The sequence below is a fragment of the Naegleria fowleri genome, assembly GCF_008403515.1.
Source record: "Naegleria fowleri strain ATCC 30894 chromosome Unknown tig60, whole genome shotgun sequence".
In the NCBI taxonomy this organism is placed as follows: domain Eukaryota; phylum Heterolobosea; class Eutetramitea; order Acrasida; family Naegleriidae; genus Naegleria; species Naegleria fowleri.
In genome coordinates, this window is record NW_025407992.1 from 256173 (window position 1) to 277139 (window position 20967).

At 37.0% G+C, this 20967-nt stretch overlaps 9 protein-coding genes across 9 annotated transcripts; 3 read left to right on the forward strand and 6 right to left on the reverse strand.

Moving 5' to 3' along the window:
* Nucleotides 1-9: 9 nt before the first annotated feature.
* Nucleotides 10-2094, reverse strand: FDP41_008213 (uncharacterized protein; the record flags this gene model as incomplete). Its single annotated transcript, XM_044712043.1, has 1 exon — nucleotides 10-2094. The coding sequence occupies one exon, from the start codon at nucleotides 2092-2094 to the stop codon at nucleotides 10-12; it is 2085 nt and encodes a 694-aa protein (XP_044558222.1).
* A 231-nt stretch (nucleotides 2095-2325) lies between these two features.
* FDP41_008214 (uncharacterized protein) lies at nucleotides 2326-6035 on the reverse strand (the record flags this gene model as incomplete). Its single annotated transcript, XM_044712044.1, has 4 exons — nucleotides 2326-2798; nucleotides 2860-2965; nucleotides 3020-4250; nucleotides 4297-6035. The coding sequence occupies 4 exons, from the start codon at nucleotides 6033-6035 to the stop codon at nucleotides 2326-2328; spliced, it is 3549 nt and encodes a 1182-aa protein (XP_044558223.1).
* Nucleotides 6036-6137: 102 nt separating this feature from the next.
* On the reverse strand, nucleotides 6138-6824 carry FDP41_008215 (uncharacterized protein; the record flags this gene model as incomplete). The annotated part of the gene is made up of 1 exon (XM_044712045.1): nucleotides 6138-6824. One exon carries the CDS (start codon nucleotides 6822-6824, stop codon nucleotides 6138-6140), a length of 687 nt encoding a protein of 228 aa, XP_044558224.1.
* Nucleotides 6825-7018: 194 nt separating this feature from the next.
* Nucleotides 7019-8305, reverse strand: FDP41_008216 (uncharacterized protein; the record flags this gene model as incomplete). Its single annotated transcript, XM_044712046.1, has 1 exon — nucleotides 7019-8305. The coding sequence occupies one exon, from the start codon at nucleotides 8303-8305 to the stop codon at nucleotides 7019-7021; it is 1287 nt and encodes a 428-aa protein (XP_044558225.1).
* Nucleotides 8306-9049: 744 nt separating this feature from the next.
* Nucleotides 9050-12344, forward strand: FDP41_008217 (uncharacterized protein; the record flags this gene model as incomplete). The annotated part of the gene is made up of 3 exons (XM_044712047.1): nucleotides 9050-10558; nucleotides 10644-10721; nucleotides 10830-12344. 3 exons carry the CDS (start codon nucleotides 9050-9052, stop codon nucleotides 12342-12344), a joined length of 3102 nt encoding a protein of 1033 aa, XP_044558226.1.
* Nucleotides 12345-12944: 600 nt separating this feature from the next.
* On the forward strand, nucleotides 12945-13748 carry FDP41_008218 (uncharacterized protein; the record flags this gene model as incomplete). Its single annotated transcript, XM_044712048.1, has 1 exon — nucleotides 12945-13748. One exon carries the CDS (start codon nucleotides 12945-12947, stop codon nucleotides 13746-13748), a length of 804 nt encoding a protein of 267 aa, XP_044558227.1.
* A 2202-nt stretch (nucleotides 13749-15950) lies between these two features.
* FDP41_008219 (uncharacterized protein) lies at nucleotides 15951-17651 on the forward strand (the record flags this gene model as incomplete). The annotated part of the gene is made up of 1 exon (XM_044712049.1): nucleotides 15951-17651. One exon carries the CDS (start codon nucleotides 15951-15953, stop codon nucleotides 17649-17651), a length of 1701 nt encoding a protein of 566 aa, XP_044558228.1.
* A 39-nt stretch (nucleotides 17652-17690) lies between these two features.
* FDP41_008220 (uncharacterized protein) lies at nucleotides 17691-19124 on the reverse strand (the record flags this gene model as incomplete). The annotated part of the gene is made up of 1 exon (XM_044712051.1): nucleotides 17691-19124. The coding sequence occupies one exon, from the start codon at nucleotides 19122-19124 to the stop codon at nucleotides 17691-17693; it is 1434 nt and encodes a 477-aa protein (XP_044558229.1).
* A 179-nt stretch (nucleotides 19125-19303) lies between these two features.
* FDP41_008221 (uncharacterized protein) lies at nucleotides 19304-20511 on the reverse strand (the record flags this gene model as incomplete). The annotated part of the gene is made up of 4 exons (XM_044712052.1): nucleotides 19304-19357; nucleotides 19431-20199; nucleotides 20312-20387; nucleotides 20505-20511. The coding sequence occupies 4 exons, from the start codon at nucleotides 20509-20511 to the stop codon at nucleotides 19304-19306; spliced, it is 906 nt and encodes a 301-aa protein (XP_044558230.1).
* Between the last annotated feature and the right edge of the window lie 456 nt (nucleotides 20512-20967).

Here is a 20967-nt window from a genome sequence, read left to right on the forward strand (position 1 = left end):
GTGAGTGAATTAGCATGAGAACTCCCTCGATCGACTGATAAAGAATCTGTAAATAAAGTCGTTTTTGAGATCAGTTTGATTGGGATCAAACTCTGGATTTTCTAATTTCGCTTTTGATAGATTGAATTCAAAGAGCGCTTGCTTTTTGAGTAACTCTCCTGCTATTTGACCTGAATGATCGTTGTGGATTTTTGCCATCTCAATAACTTGACTTCCAAGTCTCAGTCGCATATTCTTCAGTGCCTCAATTTGCTGTTTTGGATCTGTGATTGTGGTTTTTATAGTCACCTCCTCTTTAACACTCTCCACAATAATATCCAGAATTTCCGATCCATTCATGAGTTCTTTGAGGTTTGATTTACAACGTTCGTATTGGTTAAAGTGTATAAATTTCTCCTCTACATCAATTCGTTTCACATCTGATGAGTTCATCAGATGTGAAACATCACAATTAATTCTTGTGTCAACTTCATTAAAAGGAAGCAAGCTCGACAATAAGATTGTGTCCTCGGAGTTGTGATGAAGGTATGTTAGTGATTCAATGGATTTGATTAAATGGTTATATTCATTTTGAATAAGAGGAAATCGAGAGGAGAGTATTTTCAAAGCTCGTAAATCATTCCTAAGATTATCCTCAGGAGATAGGTATGAATAGTAGCTTGCTCTTATGGTACATGCAGTTATGATTACTTTTGTGACACATGCTGGAATGAAAGGAAAATGTCGATGCTCCGTTAGCTGAATCACATCTCTAGCAACTCGAAGCATTTCTTGAAGATTTTGAGTTTCTTGATCACAATTCAATAGTACGTCCAAACGAAGTTGGGCCATAAAAAATTTTGTAAGTAAACACGACAGAATCTCTCGCTTTCCAAAACTATCCATTGCCAAATTAACAATAGAAGAAAATGCTTCTATGACTGCGAAAAGTTTTTCTGCTGTTTCCTTGTTTAGTGACCTGCATGAAGATATTCCTAAATTTTTTTGTGAAAGAGTCATTTGATTTTTCGTAAATAATTCCAACTCTTCAAAAATAAAACTTTCTGGGTGTTCCTCTTCACAATAGAAGATGTCAAAAAAGTGCATCTCTGCCTCTAATAGATATACAATTAACCAGTTAGCTTGGCCACTCAACATTAATTTTTCGATATAATCTGTTCGGAGTTGATCTTCGTGAAACTCCTTAACTGCTCGTCGCAATTGTTGAATGAAGGGCGAAATTTTCACTTTTACAGTATTTAACAATGATCTTGCTTTTCTTTTGTCTCCTGCACCTAATAAATATTCTGCCATGAATCGCATCGCAAGTATTATACTTGTTGAATCCACATCATCAAAATAATTTCCAATCAATTGTTTCCCATTATTGAAATGAAATGAAGCAAATTCATGGCATCCCAATCGTTGAAAACAAACTGCTTGAACAGTGTAGAATAATGCTTGATCTTTCTCCAAGTCACAAATAAAATCATATCTAAAATCATTCATCATGTTTTGAACTGAATTAGTTGTTTGGTATTCCAACACTTTTTCAAAAGTGGATCGATCAATCAAAGGAAAACCCATCGAGAGTATATCATAGTACAAATCCATAGTTTGTCTGGTTGAATATACATAATTGATTTGATGTTCAATTCTACTCTCGATCGGGCTGATCCTATCAACTGTTAAAATGTTTGTACAGGTTGTTGACTTGTGGTATTGATTTGGAGTGGTTAATGTGGTTGTTGTTGATGAGTAAGGTGTTGAAACACGACCACCCACATTAGAGCTTCTCGCCGTTTCCAAACTTGTCCGAGAACGTTCATCCTCTCGTTGTTGTTGTTGATGGTTTTGTTGTGTAGCAACATTTACAAACACAATCGGATGAGCCTTTTTCTCTTCTCGATGTTCTTTAGTATTTCCGCAGCAGTTTTTGCGTTCTGATTTATAAACACATTTATATCCTCTTTTGATGCAATACGAACATGATGGTAACGTTTTATCACATTTCCGATGTAACTGACGACAACTCTGGCAGGCATGACTATGCAGGTGTGGTGGTGATGAGGATGATGGTTGAATTTCCTTGTCGGCAATTATGGATGTATTCATTTTTTGGAGCTTTTTTGAATATCAAAATACAGCGGTCGATCTTTCATGCTGTTCTCTTTCTGGTTGGACAACAATATCAAATTGACATGCGTGACGAAGGTTATATTGACCTTCAAGTTGTGTTATAGACATGGCTCTAGTTGAAAAGTGATGAACACGTAGATGTCCAGATCTTGATGTTGAAAGAGGAGACTGCGCATATGTCCATGAACAAAAAGCAACTCTAAGATTTCATTGACCTAATATGGTTTGATGGATTGTCTTGAGTTTGTTCATGATACTTGAAAAAGAAGGTCTTCGGAGTGGATCTCCATCCCAACAATGTTTCATGAGTTTGAAATAATCTAAAATTGTTGTAGTGAATGTTTGTGGTGACATTGTGTCATGTTGGATAGGATAATCTTTTAACCATTGCAACAGGGTTTCTTCATTTTGAAAGGGTATGGAGGGTCTTGTACCTTTCACAACATGAGTGAGAACATTTAAGGGTGATATTGAGCTAGTTGCATTTCCTAACTTTTTGTTCACGCTGTAAGGAGTAACTTCAAAGAATAATTCCCACATGATGATTCCGAAACTGTAAATGTCGATTTTTGGTGCTCGTATGGCTTTTGAACTAGCGCTTGATATGTCAATGTTGTGGTGATTGGATGGATATTCACCTTCATCTGCTATTGTCTCTGGAGCCATGTAAAATAGAGTTCCTGAATTAATGATTCATCAGATGGGTTCATAGTTTTACAAAATTATCTTCTTAAAACTTACCAATGTTTTTGGTCATTGTGTTCGAGTTATTGTCAATAATTTTAGATAATCCAAAGTCACAAACTTTGCAACGTAAATCTGTGGTAAGAAGCACATTTGCTGGTTTCTGAATTATCAAAGATCATAAACTATGTAGAACATTAATAACTTTAGCACTTACCAAGTCTCTATGCACTATTGCCGGATTTAAGGAATGCAAATAATTCATTCCAGATGCTATATCAATCAGAATTTCCAACTTCTTTGCAAAAGATATGGTTATTTTCCCTGTTTTACATTTATAAATTAGTCTATCCAATGAGCCATTTTCTAAATATTCTGTAATCATGTACTTGCTAGAGTCAGTGACAACAATTCCAAAAAATGAAACAATATTTGGATGTCTCAAGCTGGCCAATACAGCTACTCCGCTCTCGAATTCATCTGAACTGTCCTCAATATTTTCTGTTTTTAGAGAAATCATTGCTACGTCTAAATTGTTCCATCGTGCTAAGTAAATAACTCCATTTCCTCCCTCTCCAATTTTCTTTTTGATTTCAATCTCAGAAATGGGAATGATAAAGGAATGAACAGGTTTGTCATCCAAAAAATTGAGGGCAACTAAAGGCATTTCTAATGATGCAGCACCTTCATTGCCCTTTATACTTGATCGTTTTCTGAGTGAGAGAGACCGTCTAAACGTTGATTCAGTTGAAATACTCTCTCTTCTTGGACTATCTTCTCCTAACTGAAATATTACTTTTTTGTCAATAATCTTTTGTTCCACTTTTTTTTCAGCCAATTCTTTTGCTTTCAGACGCTTCAATCTTTTAGCAATGTGCAAAGTGCAGCCAAGGCATAGCAGTCCTACAATAACTCCAACAGACGAAAAGATGATAGCTGCAGGAATAAGGGTAAATAGCAATACAAATCCAATGTCTAGTTCACAGACATAGCAGTTCGAAGCTATTTCGCTTAGTCTCTTTCCAATTGGGCACTCATGTATCGTCACGAATAAAGCATTGGTTGCCACTATTTGGTTATTTCCATCTATAATTGAGACGTTGCTTCCAACGTTTGAAATAGTATTTTCAAGGAGACAGACGGAAAAGGTTAAGAAGTTTCCAACAATTGATGGTGAATGGGTTCTCATTTTGAAAGAATCGATCACTGGTAGAAAATTGTCTACTACAGTTGGAATGGAAGTGTTGTTGAAAATAGGAGAAAATGGGAAGAAGATTCTTTGTCCTGGGTAGGTTTCATAAGATGATTGTTGGAATTTAAATGTAAGCATATTGGTCATATAGTCATCTCCATATATAGACGCCTTATTTTCCATGAATGAACATGTTGACATTTCAATTTTATCAAAACGATGATCAGTACCTGTGAGATAAACAGCTCCGCCAGTTCTGTTTCTCGTGAGTAAATTCACGATACTCATCGATCACAACTTACCTGTAAGCAAAATTGTTTTTAAATAGAGAATTGACTATTCTTGAGGGACCTTTGTTGGAGATACAAAGAGCACCGCCCAGTTGCGCCTTGTTCTCTATAAATTGGTTTTCGTACATCGTTTGTTTTGAATTAAGCAAAACAAGTGCTCCACCACATCCATCAAAATACTTGTTACTGTTCTTCAATGTTGTGACACTATTATTGTAAAATGTAGTTTGGAATAAAGATACATGACTATTTACAGTGGCAATAAAGGCTCCTCCTCCTGAAAGTGAGGCAGAATTATTTGTGAAAATTAAATTATGCAAGATAACGGTGTTTGCATACTCAATAAACAACGCTCCTCCGTATTCAGAGGCAACATTGTTTGAGAAGTTGGTCTCTATTATCTCAATTTGAGCTGTTGGTACTAAGCTTGAAATTGACATTGCGCCATTCCTCAATGAGTCAAAGTTGGAACCTCTCACCGAAACAAAATCCAAATCAACAATACGGGCAGCTCTGTCAATCCCAGAGTTGTTAAAATAACTGCAGTTCCAGGAATAAAATTTATGCCCTCCTTCCACCACAACTAAAGATCGTAATGATTCCGTATTGTATGAGATTTCTCTGTTCGCAATGCTGTTGTGCTCAAAGACACAGTTATGCAGATTTACTTCGAAAAATCCTCTCACATAAAGCAATGGTTGAACATTATGTGTAAAGCTACAGTTTTTCAGCTCCATTATAGAAACCATTGTAACATATAAAATTGCGTCAGAACTTGGATTTGATCCATGGACATTTGTCAAATCGAACACAACAATCTTGACGAATAACATTTGAAATTTGAGGCTTTGGAAATTTGAAAAGTAGCATTCAGAAAAAATAATACTTTCGCTATTTCTTGACAAAAATAACAAGGCACCTGAATTCATTGTGCACCTTGTACAAAGAAGGCTTCTTGAATCGAAAATATTAACATCATTTTCACCAAGAAATAAAATATCCTCCATTTCAATAGATTCTTGCTGTAACGAAATTGTACAGTTGTTAAAGGTGACCTGACGAAAACTGGTTGTGGAGGGCATGCTTAATTTCAGAGGAGTGGAAACTACATTGTGGTCAAATAAACAATTCTTCAATACGGTATTTGTTAGCAGCACATTGTATTTCACAAAGTCGATGTTGGCAGCTGTCATGTTTTGGAAGAAAATTTGCGAAACATCTCCTTCAGAGAATAAACGTGTTCGATTTAAACATTTAAACTGATTTGATAAAAATTTAAATCGGTAGTGAAGACCCTTTGCTGAATCCAATATAACATCACAATCATCAACAAATTCATAATCCGACGTTATCGAAAATTGAATGTCAACTACTCGTTCATAAAATATATTTAACCATCCCGAATCCAACAAGAATTGACGGACATCCTCCAGGGCTTCTTTCAACGATTGACACGGAATCATAGAGGAATTGGTACACTTGGAATTACCAACTGATGGCGTAAGATTTTTCGAAAGATTATATTGAAACGAAAGCACCACCACGTAATTTACATTTTTTTCTGAAAAGCCTTCTTCTCTCCGTCGAATGGTCTCCATGATGGCACTCAAAGTCCCACCTCCGAAACAAAATACAATGAATAATAAGACCCACATGTAAATCAAACATGTTCTTCGTATCAAGCCATTAAGCCTATCCAAACGGATCACCAGAAAGGTGGTTCTAAGGTCAAACAATTTATTTGTTTGCATTTTTTTCCTTAATAAAGGAAACTATGTGATGAATTATTTTATTATATGATTGATACTAATCGTGTGTCCTCACTATCCTGTAATTTGATCTGATTCAAATTGTTACTGCCAAACATATTGTCCAGTCAATAGTCCACATAATACCAATTCATGGCCAAAAGGTCTTGAAACATCATTAAAACAATCGTCCAAGGTCATTCCTTCAGCGTGATAATCATAGCCATCATATCCTAAAATTAATAAATTGTCACCTCTTTTCAACAAGTTCTCTAACTTTTTATACCCTTCTGTGTGAATGACTTTCTCAGCATAAAGTGGGCAGTAGATGGCTCTTCGAGCTTGCATGTAGTCCAATTTTTGACCTTTCCACCATGCATACAAGGGTTTTTCACCTTTTTTCACCCAGCGGTGTGCTTTTTTATCATTCCATCCCTCCATTCTTCGATCAAAGAATGTCTTGTTAGGCCTTGTTTGACCTGTGAGCCGATCAACCTCTTCTTCTCCTGGCCATACCTTTGAAAATTGCCAAAGATTTTCCGAATTGTACACTTGAATGGTCTTCTCTATTTTGGAATGTTTGTGCTCGGAGAGTGCATAATCATGTTCGGGATTCATTTGATATTCATAGGGGCCTAACAGCATGGGTGACAGTTGTTTGTAGAATTTATCGGAAGATGTGGAGCAGCAGTTCACTATTGTAAATCCTTCAAGATCAGGAGTGTGATTCAATTTACCACATCTCACTGTTCCTTTGGGTTGTTGTTGTCGTGAGGAAGTGATTGATAACATTTTTTTAATGGTTTCGTTGTTTTTGATGTTCATACCTGAAGTTGAAGCGGTCGATTTATTTGATTTGCAGGTCGTTTATGCAATTTCTGTATTGAAACAACCACGCAAGAAGCATTTTAGACTTTACATTGAGAAACTCTCGAGCGTTTGCAATTAAACAATGAAAAAGGTGACAATAACAATAATTCAAGTCATTAAAAGAACACCAATAACTTGATATGCTCATCTTGTTGGTACATGACTTGCTCCCATTCATCCAAGTCGTAATAATCCCCTAGACGTTTTTCGAAAATTTGCACCTTGATCGATTTCAACCATTGCTCCTCAGTTTTTCGAGAATATATTTTCGGATTATCATGTCCAAACCTTTCAATGATATGTTTTTTAAGATGACACAAAGGATTGAAATTTACATCTAATTTCAACTTTAAAACCTTCTTAATTTTGAAATTAATCCTTTTAAAAATCATAATATCTGGATCATCTTCATCATAAATTTTTGGATGAAGCTCAATACCGAATCTGAATTCTCTTTCCACAACTATTGGGCTTCCAGAAGGTTGTTTTAAAAGAGGAAGATGACAATCCTGGTTGTTGGTATTTTCTTTCTTACTACCAAAACTAGTGGTAGGGTGAGAGTGTTGTGAAGAAATAGTTGATGTGTGGATCACAGGTGGACTTAAATGTTTGCTTTCCAAATTCATTGGATTGCTTCTTTCCACCATTTCTGGATTTAAGTTATGAGGTACATGATGAAGAGAGGCTTGAACAGTGGGTTCTTGTTTCACTTGTGAAACTTCATTAAGGTTAGTAATATCCTTTGGGCGAGAGTTGTGAATCAATGCTTTGTTCGAGTTCTCAGACTGTGATGAAGGAGTTTTTAGAGACTGCATCATGAGCTTATTTCCCAACTTGGCGCAATTATCAACAAGAGTTGATAAGTTCTTCCCGCTCAAATTCGAAATTTCCAAATACACTTTAGCACCAATCTTTCTTTGTAACTCTAGTCCCTCAAACAATGTAATTTCTCTCTTATCAGTCAAATCACATTTACATCCGACGAGAATCATGGTCAAATTTCGAATGACAGCCTCCTTAATTTCCAAATACAAATCATGGACCTTCTCAAAGGATGAAATACGATCCAATGCAAACATGATCACAAAAACTTGGCCTTCCTTATAAAAGTGCTCTCGTCGATAATGTGATTGATCATCACCGGAAGGAGTATCTATCAAGAGAATTTTGTCAAACACATTATTGGTCGCTGTAGTTGTTGTAAACTGAGAGTTCGTGGTGGTGCTCACAGGAGAAGAGTTGGCTGATGATGAACCACCATTGCAACTGCAACCATTATTACTATTGCTGTTGTTGGACGCAGAAGAGAGTAGAGGAATGTAATTAATTTCAAAAGCATCCAACACGAACGGAATACATTCCGTATTATTGTTGTTACTATATAAAGATGACGAGGATGGCATCGGAGACTCAAGACGAGGCTTTGCATAACGTTCTCTCAAATTCATGAGGGTTCTTGTTTTGCCTACTTGACGATCTCCCACCACGACCACATGCAAATCCGAGGTATTCATCCTTCCTTTTACTTTGTCCCTTTGAATTGTTTAATTTAATAGAAAGGTTGATCAGACACTCACAACAACACACGTTGTAAGACTACAGCACGGAAGCAACTGGCAATTTTAAGATGAGGTTCTTTTTAATAAAGAAGAGAGAGATTGCTAAGCATACTTCTATGGCAATTTTTAAGATGAAGGAAGTGTATCGACGAAGAGAAGGAAAGGGATCGACGAGAAAGGATTCGGCCAGAGAAAGAGCATGCTGTAGTATCATCATGCTGTGTTGAACAACCTGATTCGACACTTGATTCGGTGATAAAAGTTAGTTAAATTCCAGTCAAATGTCAACATGAAAAAAAAAATTCAAAAAGAAACGTTGATCGGCCAACAACAACAACCGTTCCGCACCAACAGCACAACTCATCTTTAATAAGAGCATAATTTCATTGTTCTTGTTGTTGAAACACTCATCATTGTCAACAAAATTTATTCTCACCTCCTTCGAAAATATTTCACAAATCTTTTCAACTCCAACCGTTGTAACATTCAACAATCTAGAGAGAGTGTCGTGTCTTCTTCGACAACTATTTTACCATCGATCCCATCAACAAAATATTCCATTGACCACAACTTTACACAATCCTCCAAATGTCAACACCAAGCACCACTTCGCCACCACCACCACCTCGGAGACATCAAACGACTGCCTTTTTAGTCCTTCCTCCTCCAACAAATTCCTCATCCTCCTCTCCAAATAATAACTCTTATAATAATAACAAATCTCCCAATTCATCATCACCATCCTCCACAAAATCATTATCAACCAAAACCATCGTAATACCAACAACTACAACAACAACATCCACTCTTCCACTCTCCACATCACCACAACAACAATTAAACCAAAAATCATCTCCAACAACAGGAACTTCACCTCCCACTCTACCCTCTCGCATGGGTCGAGAACGATCGGGTGGAATGGTGAGCTCTCCTCCTCCTCCATTGCCACCACGTACAAATCTTCGATCAAAAACAACGATTGGAAATACCACTACTACTTCAACGACAGCAAGTTCTTCTCCTCCTATAGCCTGTACGATGATCCCCCAACATGTCATTTCTGCAACAAATGTTGGAATGAGTGTTGGAATGAATATTGGAGGTGGAGTGATTACGAATGGTCAAGATGGAAATTTGTATGTGAAATCAACAGTGAAGAGTGAAAATAAGCCATCGGTCACCATTGTTCATCGAGTGCCACAACCGTCCAAAGCAAGTAGTAGTAGTGATCCCAATTTAACAGAGCTAAAGAAAGTATCGATTCATTTAACAAGTGCCAATCATCCATCGAATACTACTACTAGTTCTTCTTCTTCTTCGGATGGACCTTTGGATTCAAAAACTTTAAAGAATGGTGACTCGCCACAAACTCATTCCAATCCTTCATCGATGACAACCACAACAACCACAACGACAACACCACCACCTCCGCTGAATAGCAAATCCTCTCTTCCAAAATTAAATTTACAACAAGTGTCAAACTCTATAGGAGGTCCAACTGTCTCACCCACAAACAACAATTCTCAACATTCACCACAAAAGAGAGATACAGACGAGTCCATGCACAACAGTTCTGAACAAGAAGATGATACTTTATCTGTTCATGACGATGAAGGAGTTGCTGTTCCTTCCAAATTACCACCTCCTCCTCCACCCAGAAAGAAAGTGAAAACAGAAGAAGAAAAAGAACTTGAAAGAAAAGAGCTTCGTTGGGAAGTGATTGCTGAAATTATCAAAACTGAAGAGAATTATGTGGAGGGATTAAATCACTTGGAGAGATTTTATATTAAACCTTTAAGAGCGTTGGGAAGTGACACACAACACATTAAGCCAGTGATTACACAAAAAGATTTGAGTTATATTTTTGATAAGATGACCGTGATTAAGAGTGTGAATGAAGGATTTTTAAAGCAATTGAAAATGTTGGACCTCAGTTTTGAAACTCAGGATGATCCAACTAAATCGATAGGATTGTTTTTCAAAAGAACTTTACCCATGTTCAAGGTCTATACAGATTATGTAAATAATTACAATAGTATTGCCGCAAGAGTGAAAGACATGATGAAAGAAAATCCAAGTTTTGACAGTTATATGAATGTAAGTTGATTCACTCGATTCAACAAAATTGTGAAATGATTTCATATGTATGTTATGGTATTCAATTACATGTGAAATAATTTAGGAAATGGAAAGAAATGCGAGAAAACAAGGAAAAGTTGGGTTCTTCTCATACATGATTCAACCCGTTCAACGTTTACCAGTAAGTTTTCGCATAATGATCTTTCATGTGTCAACCGATTCTTTTAACTACAATGATTGACCCATCTATAATAATTTGAATGATAATTTCACACACACTATCATGTAGAGATATACCCTTTTGGTTAATGAATTACTGAAACATACGCCTGAAACGCATCCAGATTATAAAAATCTATGCGACGCTTGTGAACTATCCAAACAAGTTAGTTCTCATGTCAATAGTGCCATGAACGTACTTCAAAATCAATTGAAAATGACAGAAATTAATTCTTCGATACTCAAATTGGATGAAAGTATTGGAAGTACATTCATCAAACCAAGTAGAACATTTGTGTTGGAAGGAGAAGATTTCCTAGTATCAGAGTATGCACTTGGAAAGAAGGCCAAAAAAGCCAACAAATGCACTGTTTATCTCCTCAGTGATTTGATTTTAATTACCAAGAAAGGAAAATACTTAAATCACGTCTATTTGAAGAATGAGCTCAATTTGTCTACTTTCAAACATCCTTGGCTTTTCTATGATTTAGAGAACAACAAACAAGAATTTGAAATAATTTCAGATGAAGCAACCTATGTCATTGTTTGTCCTACTGCCATTGCATGCAATGAATGGATTGAAAAAATCAATCAAAATACTTGTTGCAATGCCGCTCCAGGAAAAGAAATTAGAGCCAATCGTTTAACACATAGCAAGATTAGAAAAGTGGCCAATGAGGAGAATATGTACATTATTGATTTTGAAAACAATGATTATTGCATGTGTTACTCTCCAAAAGATAAATGTACCATTAAGATATCCAAGAAGGATGTGACCATTCGTGACGCAACAACAGAGGATGAAACCACATTTGGTGTCTCTTTGGATGAGGACAGTAATGACGATAGAACCACTGTGTCAAGCGAAACCACTGATTCTCAAATATTTGGTGAAAACAACATTACTCATTCGACCTCCATAAGTGACTTCTCCATGGACATGTCAGAGGAAGATCGAACCTTAAAATCACCTCGCTCAGCAAGAGGTTTCAATCCATTACGAGGATTACAAGATCTTAAAGTATTTAGTTCAAGACAAAAGTTAACCACCCTCAGTGCAGGAAAGCCCACTTTAAATGGAGAAGACAAAGTTCATGACATTCACTCCATTATCAGCGCCTCTGTCGACACTCCAACCGATCATGATTTTCATAGCAGACGATCTCTTCAAAGTGACACTCCATTTCGATCTGATACAATTGCTTCTTCTTCCTCACACAACCGACAATCCCTAATACCTCATTCCATAACACGAATGACCGACGGTAGAACTCTCAATCATTCTCATCCACAATTGAGCCCACGAAATTTAACAGAGGATTATGTGCCAACTCTTCCAATCATTAAGAAAAATCCAGATTTTCTTCAAACCATTGAGGAACGTAAGAAAACTCTCATTCGTAGAGATCCTCCAGTTCCTTTATCACCTGGTAACAATAATGGTGGCAGTAGCAGTGGTTTTGAAAAGTCAGCGACGAGTACAAGACCACCATGGTTGGCTGAATTGGAAGGTAAAAAGTTGAGTAAGGTCATTCCGGGAGAACAAGATTACGTATATTCCTCTCCAAAAACACCCGTACAATAAACACAACTTTCAAGTATGAAATCTAAAAAATCATGTTTAAAATCACAGAAGGACGTAACAATTAAACAATTTTAAATATTAATAACGGAGTCACTTCTCAACTAAGTCAAGGTGATATAGCTCAGTCGGTAGAGCGTTGGTCTAATAAGCCATTGGTCGTCGGTTCAATCCCGACTATCACCAAACCTTTTCTTTTCCCTTTTGAGAAAAAGCTTTTAGAACGAGGTTTTCGTTTAAATTTTATGCACATCCAAGTCCGCCCCATTGTTCGATGAGGAAAAATCTCAACGATGAGGTGACAGATAATGGTATACAAACATACTTTTTTTGTGAGTCTGATCTCAACAACTACTTATCAAAAAAACGTTGTTCTTGGTTTGGATGGGTTTGTTTGTTGGGTTATTGTAGTTGTGGCCAATTCAACAAAATATGTTTATATGCCATTATGTGTAACCCCCTCAACGATCTTCTTAACCGAATTACTGTCCAAACAATATTTAAACCAATAAAGCTCCTTTCTCAAAGATTGAAAATCGTAAATGCTATTTTAGCATCTCTTACAAAGAACCTTACTTGGCTCCTTAAATTCAACTTTAAAAAATGCCTGAAGTCCAACATTCCTATCATCCTCCTGAAGAATATTGTAGCTTCGAGATTGTTGTTTTATTTAATGCCTATCCTTTGGAGGAGTCGTTGAGTATAGAAAAGAAAAAGGGTACGAAAACGAAGATTCAACAGGCAATTCAAAGGTTGAAACAAGAAAACAGCCTTAAATTAGGTACAAAATTTAAGCCTTTACCAACCTATCGGAGGGGGTTTTCTTTATTGGTTCAGACAATGAAACCATTCACCGATTTGACAAACGATGCTATGAATGAAGTTTTAATATCTGGAATTAATATATTGATAGCCAGCTTGAAACAAATTGGCAAATTCCATTTTTATCATTCGCAATCCCCAGCTCCGCAAGGAACAGATGTGATTGAGCAAGAGGAGATTGCAGACCCTCAGCTAAGCGGGGAGGTATTGCCGACTAAACAAAGAAATGAAAGTCTGTGTTCTCTTCCTTTTTCATCGAATGATACTTTTTTTCCAATAATGTCTTCATCACCTGAAGAACTAACAAATTACTGTTCACCTCCCGAAGAAGTTGCAGCTATTAAGCGATATGACGAATTGCTTGAAGAAAACCAAGAATTACGTAAAGAAAACAAAATGATGGTTCAAATGATACTCCAAAGAAACAAAGAGTTGCAAAAAGAAAAAGATGCCTTGATGGGGGAGCTTTGTGATTCACGTATTCAAATTGCCCATTTAGAAATGCAACTGGACATGATGCAAGCTCAAAGAGACAATATGAAAGATCAAAGAGACTCTTTAATGGACATGCTTAAAAATCAATGAGATTCAACAGGAAGATCTCAGCTTTTTAACAAGGCGTACTCTACAAGCTTTGATATGAAATTCTCCTTTTAAATTTGTTGTAAATGATTATCATTTCAATGAATAAAAAACACGAATCGATGTGTCTTCAAAACACAATTTTGTTTATGGCCTTAAAAATTCTTAAAAATGCCTCCACAAGGAATAAAAACAGATGAGATTAAGCAAGAGGAAATAACTGAAAACCCTCAACAAAGCCGGGAGATTTTATCAACCACACCAAGAAATGAAAGCCTTTGTTCTTTTCATTCATCATCGGAAGAACTGTTTTTTCCAATAATGTCTTCATCACATGAAGAACAAACAAATTACCTTTCACGTCAGGAAGAAGTTACAACCACTAAGAGGAATAGCCAAGAAATCAAAGAATTGATTGAAGAAAACAAAGAATTACGTAAATAAAACAAAATGCTGGTTCAAATGGTGCTTCAAGACAACAAAGAGCTGAGAAAAGAAAACAAAGAGTTGCGAAAAGAAAAAAATGCCTTGATGGGGGAGCTTTGTGATTCACGCGCTCGGATTCCAATTTTAATAATGCAACTGGACATAATGCAAGCTCAAAGAGACTCTTTGATGGGCATGCTTAAAGATCAATGAGATTCTTCAAGGCGTTTTAGCAAGCTTTGTTGAACTCTTCCATGTCCGAGCTCTAAAAGCTTGGAGGTGATAAATTCTCCTTCTGATGTAAATATTTGGTTATTTTGAGGGTAACAGAACAAAGCCAATGTAATTGATGAAGATACGATATTTCAATAAATTGTAAAGACCACTCTCACCAAGTTCCCTTCTTTGTGTATTAAGATTCATCTTTTTTTAAAATTCTTTCAAACTGAAATTTGGTGCTTTAGATTTAAAAATTTTCAACCTGAGGTTTCATTCCAACCTTACCAAACATATCGAAGGATATCTTTTCAAATATTAATTGGCCGACTCGTAAAGAATTGATTTCTTTTTCTTTCAGGAAACAACCTCTACCAAATGAAAGAGAATATATCGACTCTAATTCCTGCTGAAATGGTTCTCTCTGAAACTGCTGGAAGCTTTTCTTCCTCTGCAACAACAAGCTCTGATATTGAGGTGAAGTTTCTCACAAGATCGTTGGAGGACAAAAGTGATCCGTATGTGCTTGCGAATTGGAGAGTATGTACCGATCAGAAAATTCTTTCGCATTGCATTCCTATTTGAACCTTTTCATTGTTAAATTGATCAACTTGAGCCACTATTCGATCGTGACTAGGACCAAACGGAAGATCGAGGAAATTAAGATTACAGAATCAATGTCCAAATATGTGGAGTTCTTTCTTGTGAGTTTGGAGAAAGTAAGCCACGCCCTCAGAAAATGAAGGAAAAGAAAGTCTTTCACCATTTGCCTTAAGTATCGAAACAAGACCGGTTACTATCATGAACTCCAAACTTGTTCAAATGATGAGCCAATGTGGAAATCCAAAATCTTCCAATGAATTTCATGAAAGACAACAGAAGAGTCACTCGTGAAGAAGTTGCGGACATGACAACTGACGAGCTGTTGAAATGGCTTACACTTCAGAATGAGGGCTTGTATCATAGAGTTAAAGAAATATTTCCTCAACAATTTATCGGTGGTCAAGTATTTGTAGACCTTGAAAAAGATTCCCTCAAGAATCACTTGACAATTGGAGAAAGAAGATCAAACGACATGTTGCAAAAATCCATTGAAATGCACTTGACATTAATTATGGATGAACAACAACCTCTTTATTTGACGAGTGAGTGTTTCATCTTGATGATTCGTTTGTCACAAAAGCCAACCTTTGAAATTCTCCCAAATTTCTGTCCTGGATGCGAATGGTTTTTGCGGAAGTGTCCACCTCCACTTGACCACTTCCTTGAGAGTATTTAAAGATCAAGACAGAACCATCCCGAGACTCAAGTTTTGCTAGGATGGGTTGATTGTTATTGAGACCTTCATGTTGTAAATAATTATCGTTGAGATTGATTTGTCCTCGATAGGTTCTTACTGGATGGGATTCATTCGATATGGAGTTAAGTGAGCATTCAAGTTGAAAGACATTGTTGTTCGTCATTCTTTTGGTTTATTTTGTGTTGTTTTGTGACGTCCTTATGCCTGTCAAGGTTGAAAAGAATCTTTCCCGCCAAAACAATCCGTTGTTCACAATTAAAAAAATGAATCAAACCCACGAACAACAACAACAACAACAACCACTCATCACTCCATCATCATCTCTAACACAACAACAACAACAACCACTACCAAACACGAGCTCGGAACTCGAGCCTTCTTCTTCTTCTTCCACAACTACTCCCATGAAAGCGCAAGAACCCAATCATCATCATGGTGATTATGAAACAAACATTTCTCCCTCCACAATGGCTCTTTCTTCATCTCCTCTTTTATTAAGCCTTCAACATCAACCTTCTACTCCTCATCATTTTGACCACCAGCACCACTACCAACCACATCATTTAGATTCAAAAACAACTGAACAAGAGGGAGGTATCCTCATAGGCTCATCTCCTCAGCAACAACAAAACCATTCTTCATCCTCACTCTCGGGAATTAGTAACCACACATCGATGAGTTCTCAGGTGACTTCATCATCACTCTCCTCAGTAGGACATTTGACAACCAAATGTAATAATCCTCATCATCAACCATCCACAGATTCGGCAACTCTGAAACAACTTCAAAGAAGGAAAGAATTAGAGAATTGGCGAAAGAATCGACGAATTACGAAATCAACAACGGCCTTACACTCAATGACCGCCTCAATTATGAAGAGTAATAACACTCAAACAACAAAATCTGTGTCACGAAAATCTGGAGTTCCCTCAGCGACCTGTTCTCTTCACAATTCGAGAGCATCACAACAACAAGTGCCATCAAAGACGGTCGTTTCTTCAACATTGGCACAACATTTGGAGACGTCAAGTAAGAAAAGAAAACTCAGCGAACAATCAGAGAGCATTTCTCACAAGAAAGTTTCGAGAGTGCCACTTTCTTCTTCAATTTCTCAAGTGATGAGACAAGAAGCAATGCCTTTGGGTGTACAGCAACCATCAAAAAGAAATGATAACGTTATTTCTTTTACTAATTTATTGAAGATTGATAAATATCTGCCAGGATCGAATGCAGTACAGATCCATCAAAGAGTGAAACAAGCTGAAGAAAAAGAAAACACTGCTCTCAATATTTCCTCGATTTTAATTGTTGATGATAAAGAAAATGTGGAAGAAGATCGTCACATGCTTGATAACATTGCAAAAATTGCAGATTCCATTGAGGAAGAAAACATACCTCCCTCAATAAGTTTGGCCTCCAGTACAGGTCTATCCTCAGCATCAACCACTCTGAATCAGACAAGTTCAGTGCTTCTTGATGTGTCATGCTTGGACAAATCGGAGCCAAGAAGTGCCAGAAAATCATTGAAACAAAAGAGTTTTCTTTCCAGTGGAAATGGCTCATCCTTCTTTTCGACCAGTACTGGTTTTTCTCCTCTTCCATCTAAAACACCTCTTTCTGCATTTAAGTCAGCCACCCTTAAGTTATCAAAGAATCCAACCCACAACTCATATGAGGAAGAGGCCACAAAGTTGAATCACCAAGATTCTCTTGCAAACAACAACAGTAATAACTGCTCATTACAATCTCGTGACACTGGAAATCCATCGAGAGAAGAAATTGAATATTTGAAAGCTAAAATTGTGGATCTAGAGGAACGTTTAAGGAAAGAGTCCATGGAAAAAGACTTTTGGAAAGAATCCTACAAAAATTTGCTTTCATCAACACGAACAAATCAACCAGCCAATGTTGAACGTGTTATCACTTGGGATGACAATTTACACTCGAGTAAACAATTAGAGTAATTTATTAATGAATTCAATTAATTTTGAAGCAAAATTGGGTTAGTTGATTTGGGTATATCTTGACTTGTTGTACTGAGCTCTTGCACAGCACACAATGACAAGTATAAGTGTAATAGCATTGGTAAGCGCGAGAACTGGAGTCGAAATTAAAAAAGCAAGTGTTGAGGATTCATTAGATTTCAAGAATTCAGCAGCACAAACATCTCTGCCATAATTATCACAAGCCGAACACCAATCAAAAACGGTCGATTGTTCTCTTGCCAACCTGTTGAAAGTTTCAAAGGGACAGAATTCACTGTCGCATCCCAATGACTTGAGAATGAGAGAGGTGAAATTGGAATCGTTGAATTGAGAGCCATGAATAAGACGCACCGCTCGTGTTCCATCATTCATTTGATGCAGCTCAAAGGCCAAGTGAGCTCCATATTTTGGTTGATAGCCTAGATAAGGGTAGTCCTTGTCGTTCAATTTCAGTGACGCTGTAATGCTCTGTAATGTTGTATCGTGTGCTGAATAGTGAATGTACTTCTTTTTCATTTCTTTCATTTGGTTTAAAATTGTGGAAATGAGTACACTCGACCCTTCTTTACCTATCACAACATAATTATAGAGCATTAATAGAAAGTCATTTCTGATTTGATCGATTTGTTCCCAATTTTCATTAATCCAAGTCAATTTTAACATATTATGAGCTCGTTGAACGGTCATTAGATCAAATAATGTTCCAATCGTATCGTCTCCTGTCGTCCATCCAGTGACATTATAAATCTTATCAATGAGCTCTCTGTTCTTGGCAAAGAATGCACTGGCTTGTTTTGAGCTATGCACTTGTTGCATTCTTCTGATCACTGTATTACAAAAACTAAAACCAATCAATAGAGCATCCATATCTTCCTGTACGGTTCTAATAGGGACAGCTTGTGTTCCATTCGGTAAAGCAAATTGCATCCGACCGTGATCCTTTGAATTTTCAAAATTAATAGTTGCTTGTTCTCCTAGACCTTGAGGAAAGAGGCCCATTGAAATTGAGAACATGCTCATCAAGGTACGATATAATTCAGTAGATCTAAAATAATAGTGCTCGGAATTGTATTTCGTATCAATGCCCATAATTTTGAATGGTGAGCCTTCTTCCAAGTATCGTTCACGAAGAATTTGTCCCAAATTGGAGCATTGCATCTGACCAAGACCTGTTAAGTCTCCCAATTGCAAATTAGAGACCTTTGCCCAGTCAATGGGATCATTCGGTATTCTCAGTGGTGCTATTGGAAGTCGATCACAATGACGAGATAACACATGAACTTGTAAAATTCCTTCCGAAGTGGGTCCTGCACCAATGGAGTGTTCAATGAGCATTATCAGAACACACACAATGATTTTTAGGATGGTATTCATGAGAGGTTGTTGAGTCATCATTGCAAAAAGAAAATTCGAACAAGACAGAGAACGATGAAGATGGCTTGTTTGCTGCATTTTTTTCGGATGATGAAAACCATTGAAGAAATCACAAACAGGAATTAACAGAAAATGAGTGTCACACATCAAATGAGACTAATTTGTGAGTGGCATATAGATTGAAGCTCCAAAGTATTCATGAGATCTGTCCAAAATTAATGAATTGAAATAAATAGTCACCTTTAATAGTACTTTGATTATTGTCCAAAATATTTTCTAAATTGTTCGAGGAATGTCCAAGTAAGGATTGTCTAAAAATTGTGACAATTACAGGATTTGAGCAAAATTAAGAACAAAAAATCACAAAGAAAATTGATAACAAACCTGAGGTCCAAGTCTTGCAAAATAAGGCCAAAATCCTTTCCACAAACTCATGACGCCTTCAGCTTTGATGGTTTTTGTAAGAACGTCCAAAGCCCCATTGTATACTTGTGATTTTCCTTGTTGCATTGATTGCAATCGAGTCTTGGTCAAGTCAATTGGCAGACTCACCACAGTACAAACATAACCAGCAATAAGCGATGCCGTTACATGCAGGCCCATACCATCATTTTTGATAATACCAAAACTCAATAATGATTGTTTAGCTTGAGCATAAACTCCTAATTGAGCCGCATTCAAAACAATGGCTCTAACCACTGTTGGACTACAACCTCTCCATAATGTAAACACTCCTTCATTCTTGGACACTTGAATAAGAGCATCAAAAACGTTTTTGTACCCGTACCGACCTGAGGTCATTCGTACAAGTGACAGGTCAGCAGGATTACCAACCACTGCACCGATGGCTCCACCCACCATACCACATCCAAGCTTGGCAGCAAAATTTGGTTGAACAGTGATAACCTTGGTCTTTCCAGACTCATCTGTAATGGTTTTGGTCGTGGTAAAATAATCGATCAATGTATTAAATACTCCCAATCTTGTCGTGGTATATGTAATTTGTCGGAAAAGGGCTGCTGTTAATCCTCTATAAAACGTAGTGATGCCTTCTTTCTGGGCAATCTCCATTGCAACCTTGACAAAATTGGGCTGGGCTGCTCCCTTTCCTTCTCCGAGAAGCTGCATTCTTGTTTTCAGAAAATCCGTGGGCCTTCAAAATTTAATCCACCATGCATATTATTATCCGAGGAAATTTTCATCATCGGAGTGATGATGGTGTTGTTGTTGTTCATATTCTCGCATTCCAATAGCTAGATACATACTGAATCACAACAGTGGCTAAACAGCCCGAAAGGCCTCCAAAGATGAAATTTTGACCAGTAGATAGTTGTTTTTGGGCTATATCATGACAAAACACAACAACAGTGTATAGAGAGGCATACATAGCATTGAGTTTGGAATATTATCCGAAATCTCATCATTATTCACGCGTGAAGGGCTTACTCGAACACCTACCGCTCATTTTTTTTCTTTCTTCAGAAATTATTCAATTCCACATTAGGCTTTCACATCAACGTTGTAAATTGGAGACCTCAAAAGAAAAGGTTTAATTATGTTGCTGGACCACATGTTTCCCCTCCCTTTCCATTGGTATTGCTCTTCAGAAACAATATACATTGTTTAAGGTAATTAAAATATAATCAATAACTGTAAATGAAGCACACAGTGACCGTGAAAATAATCTTTTAATTTTGTCAGAAAGGTCGTGAACGTGAACAACAAACACTTTTTAAACTGAACTTTCGACATGCCAGTGAAATGCAACAAAAAAAAACATCTCAATTAAACACCTCACAGAAGGGCAATATTCTCTCCTAAAATCCATTAAAAACATATATCGAACACAATGGGAAACGTTCCAGTCGTTGGTGAAGCCGTTAAAACTGTGGATCGTGTGGTTGCCTCTTTTGAAGGTGGC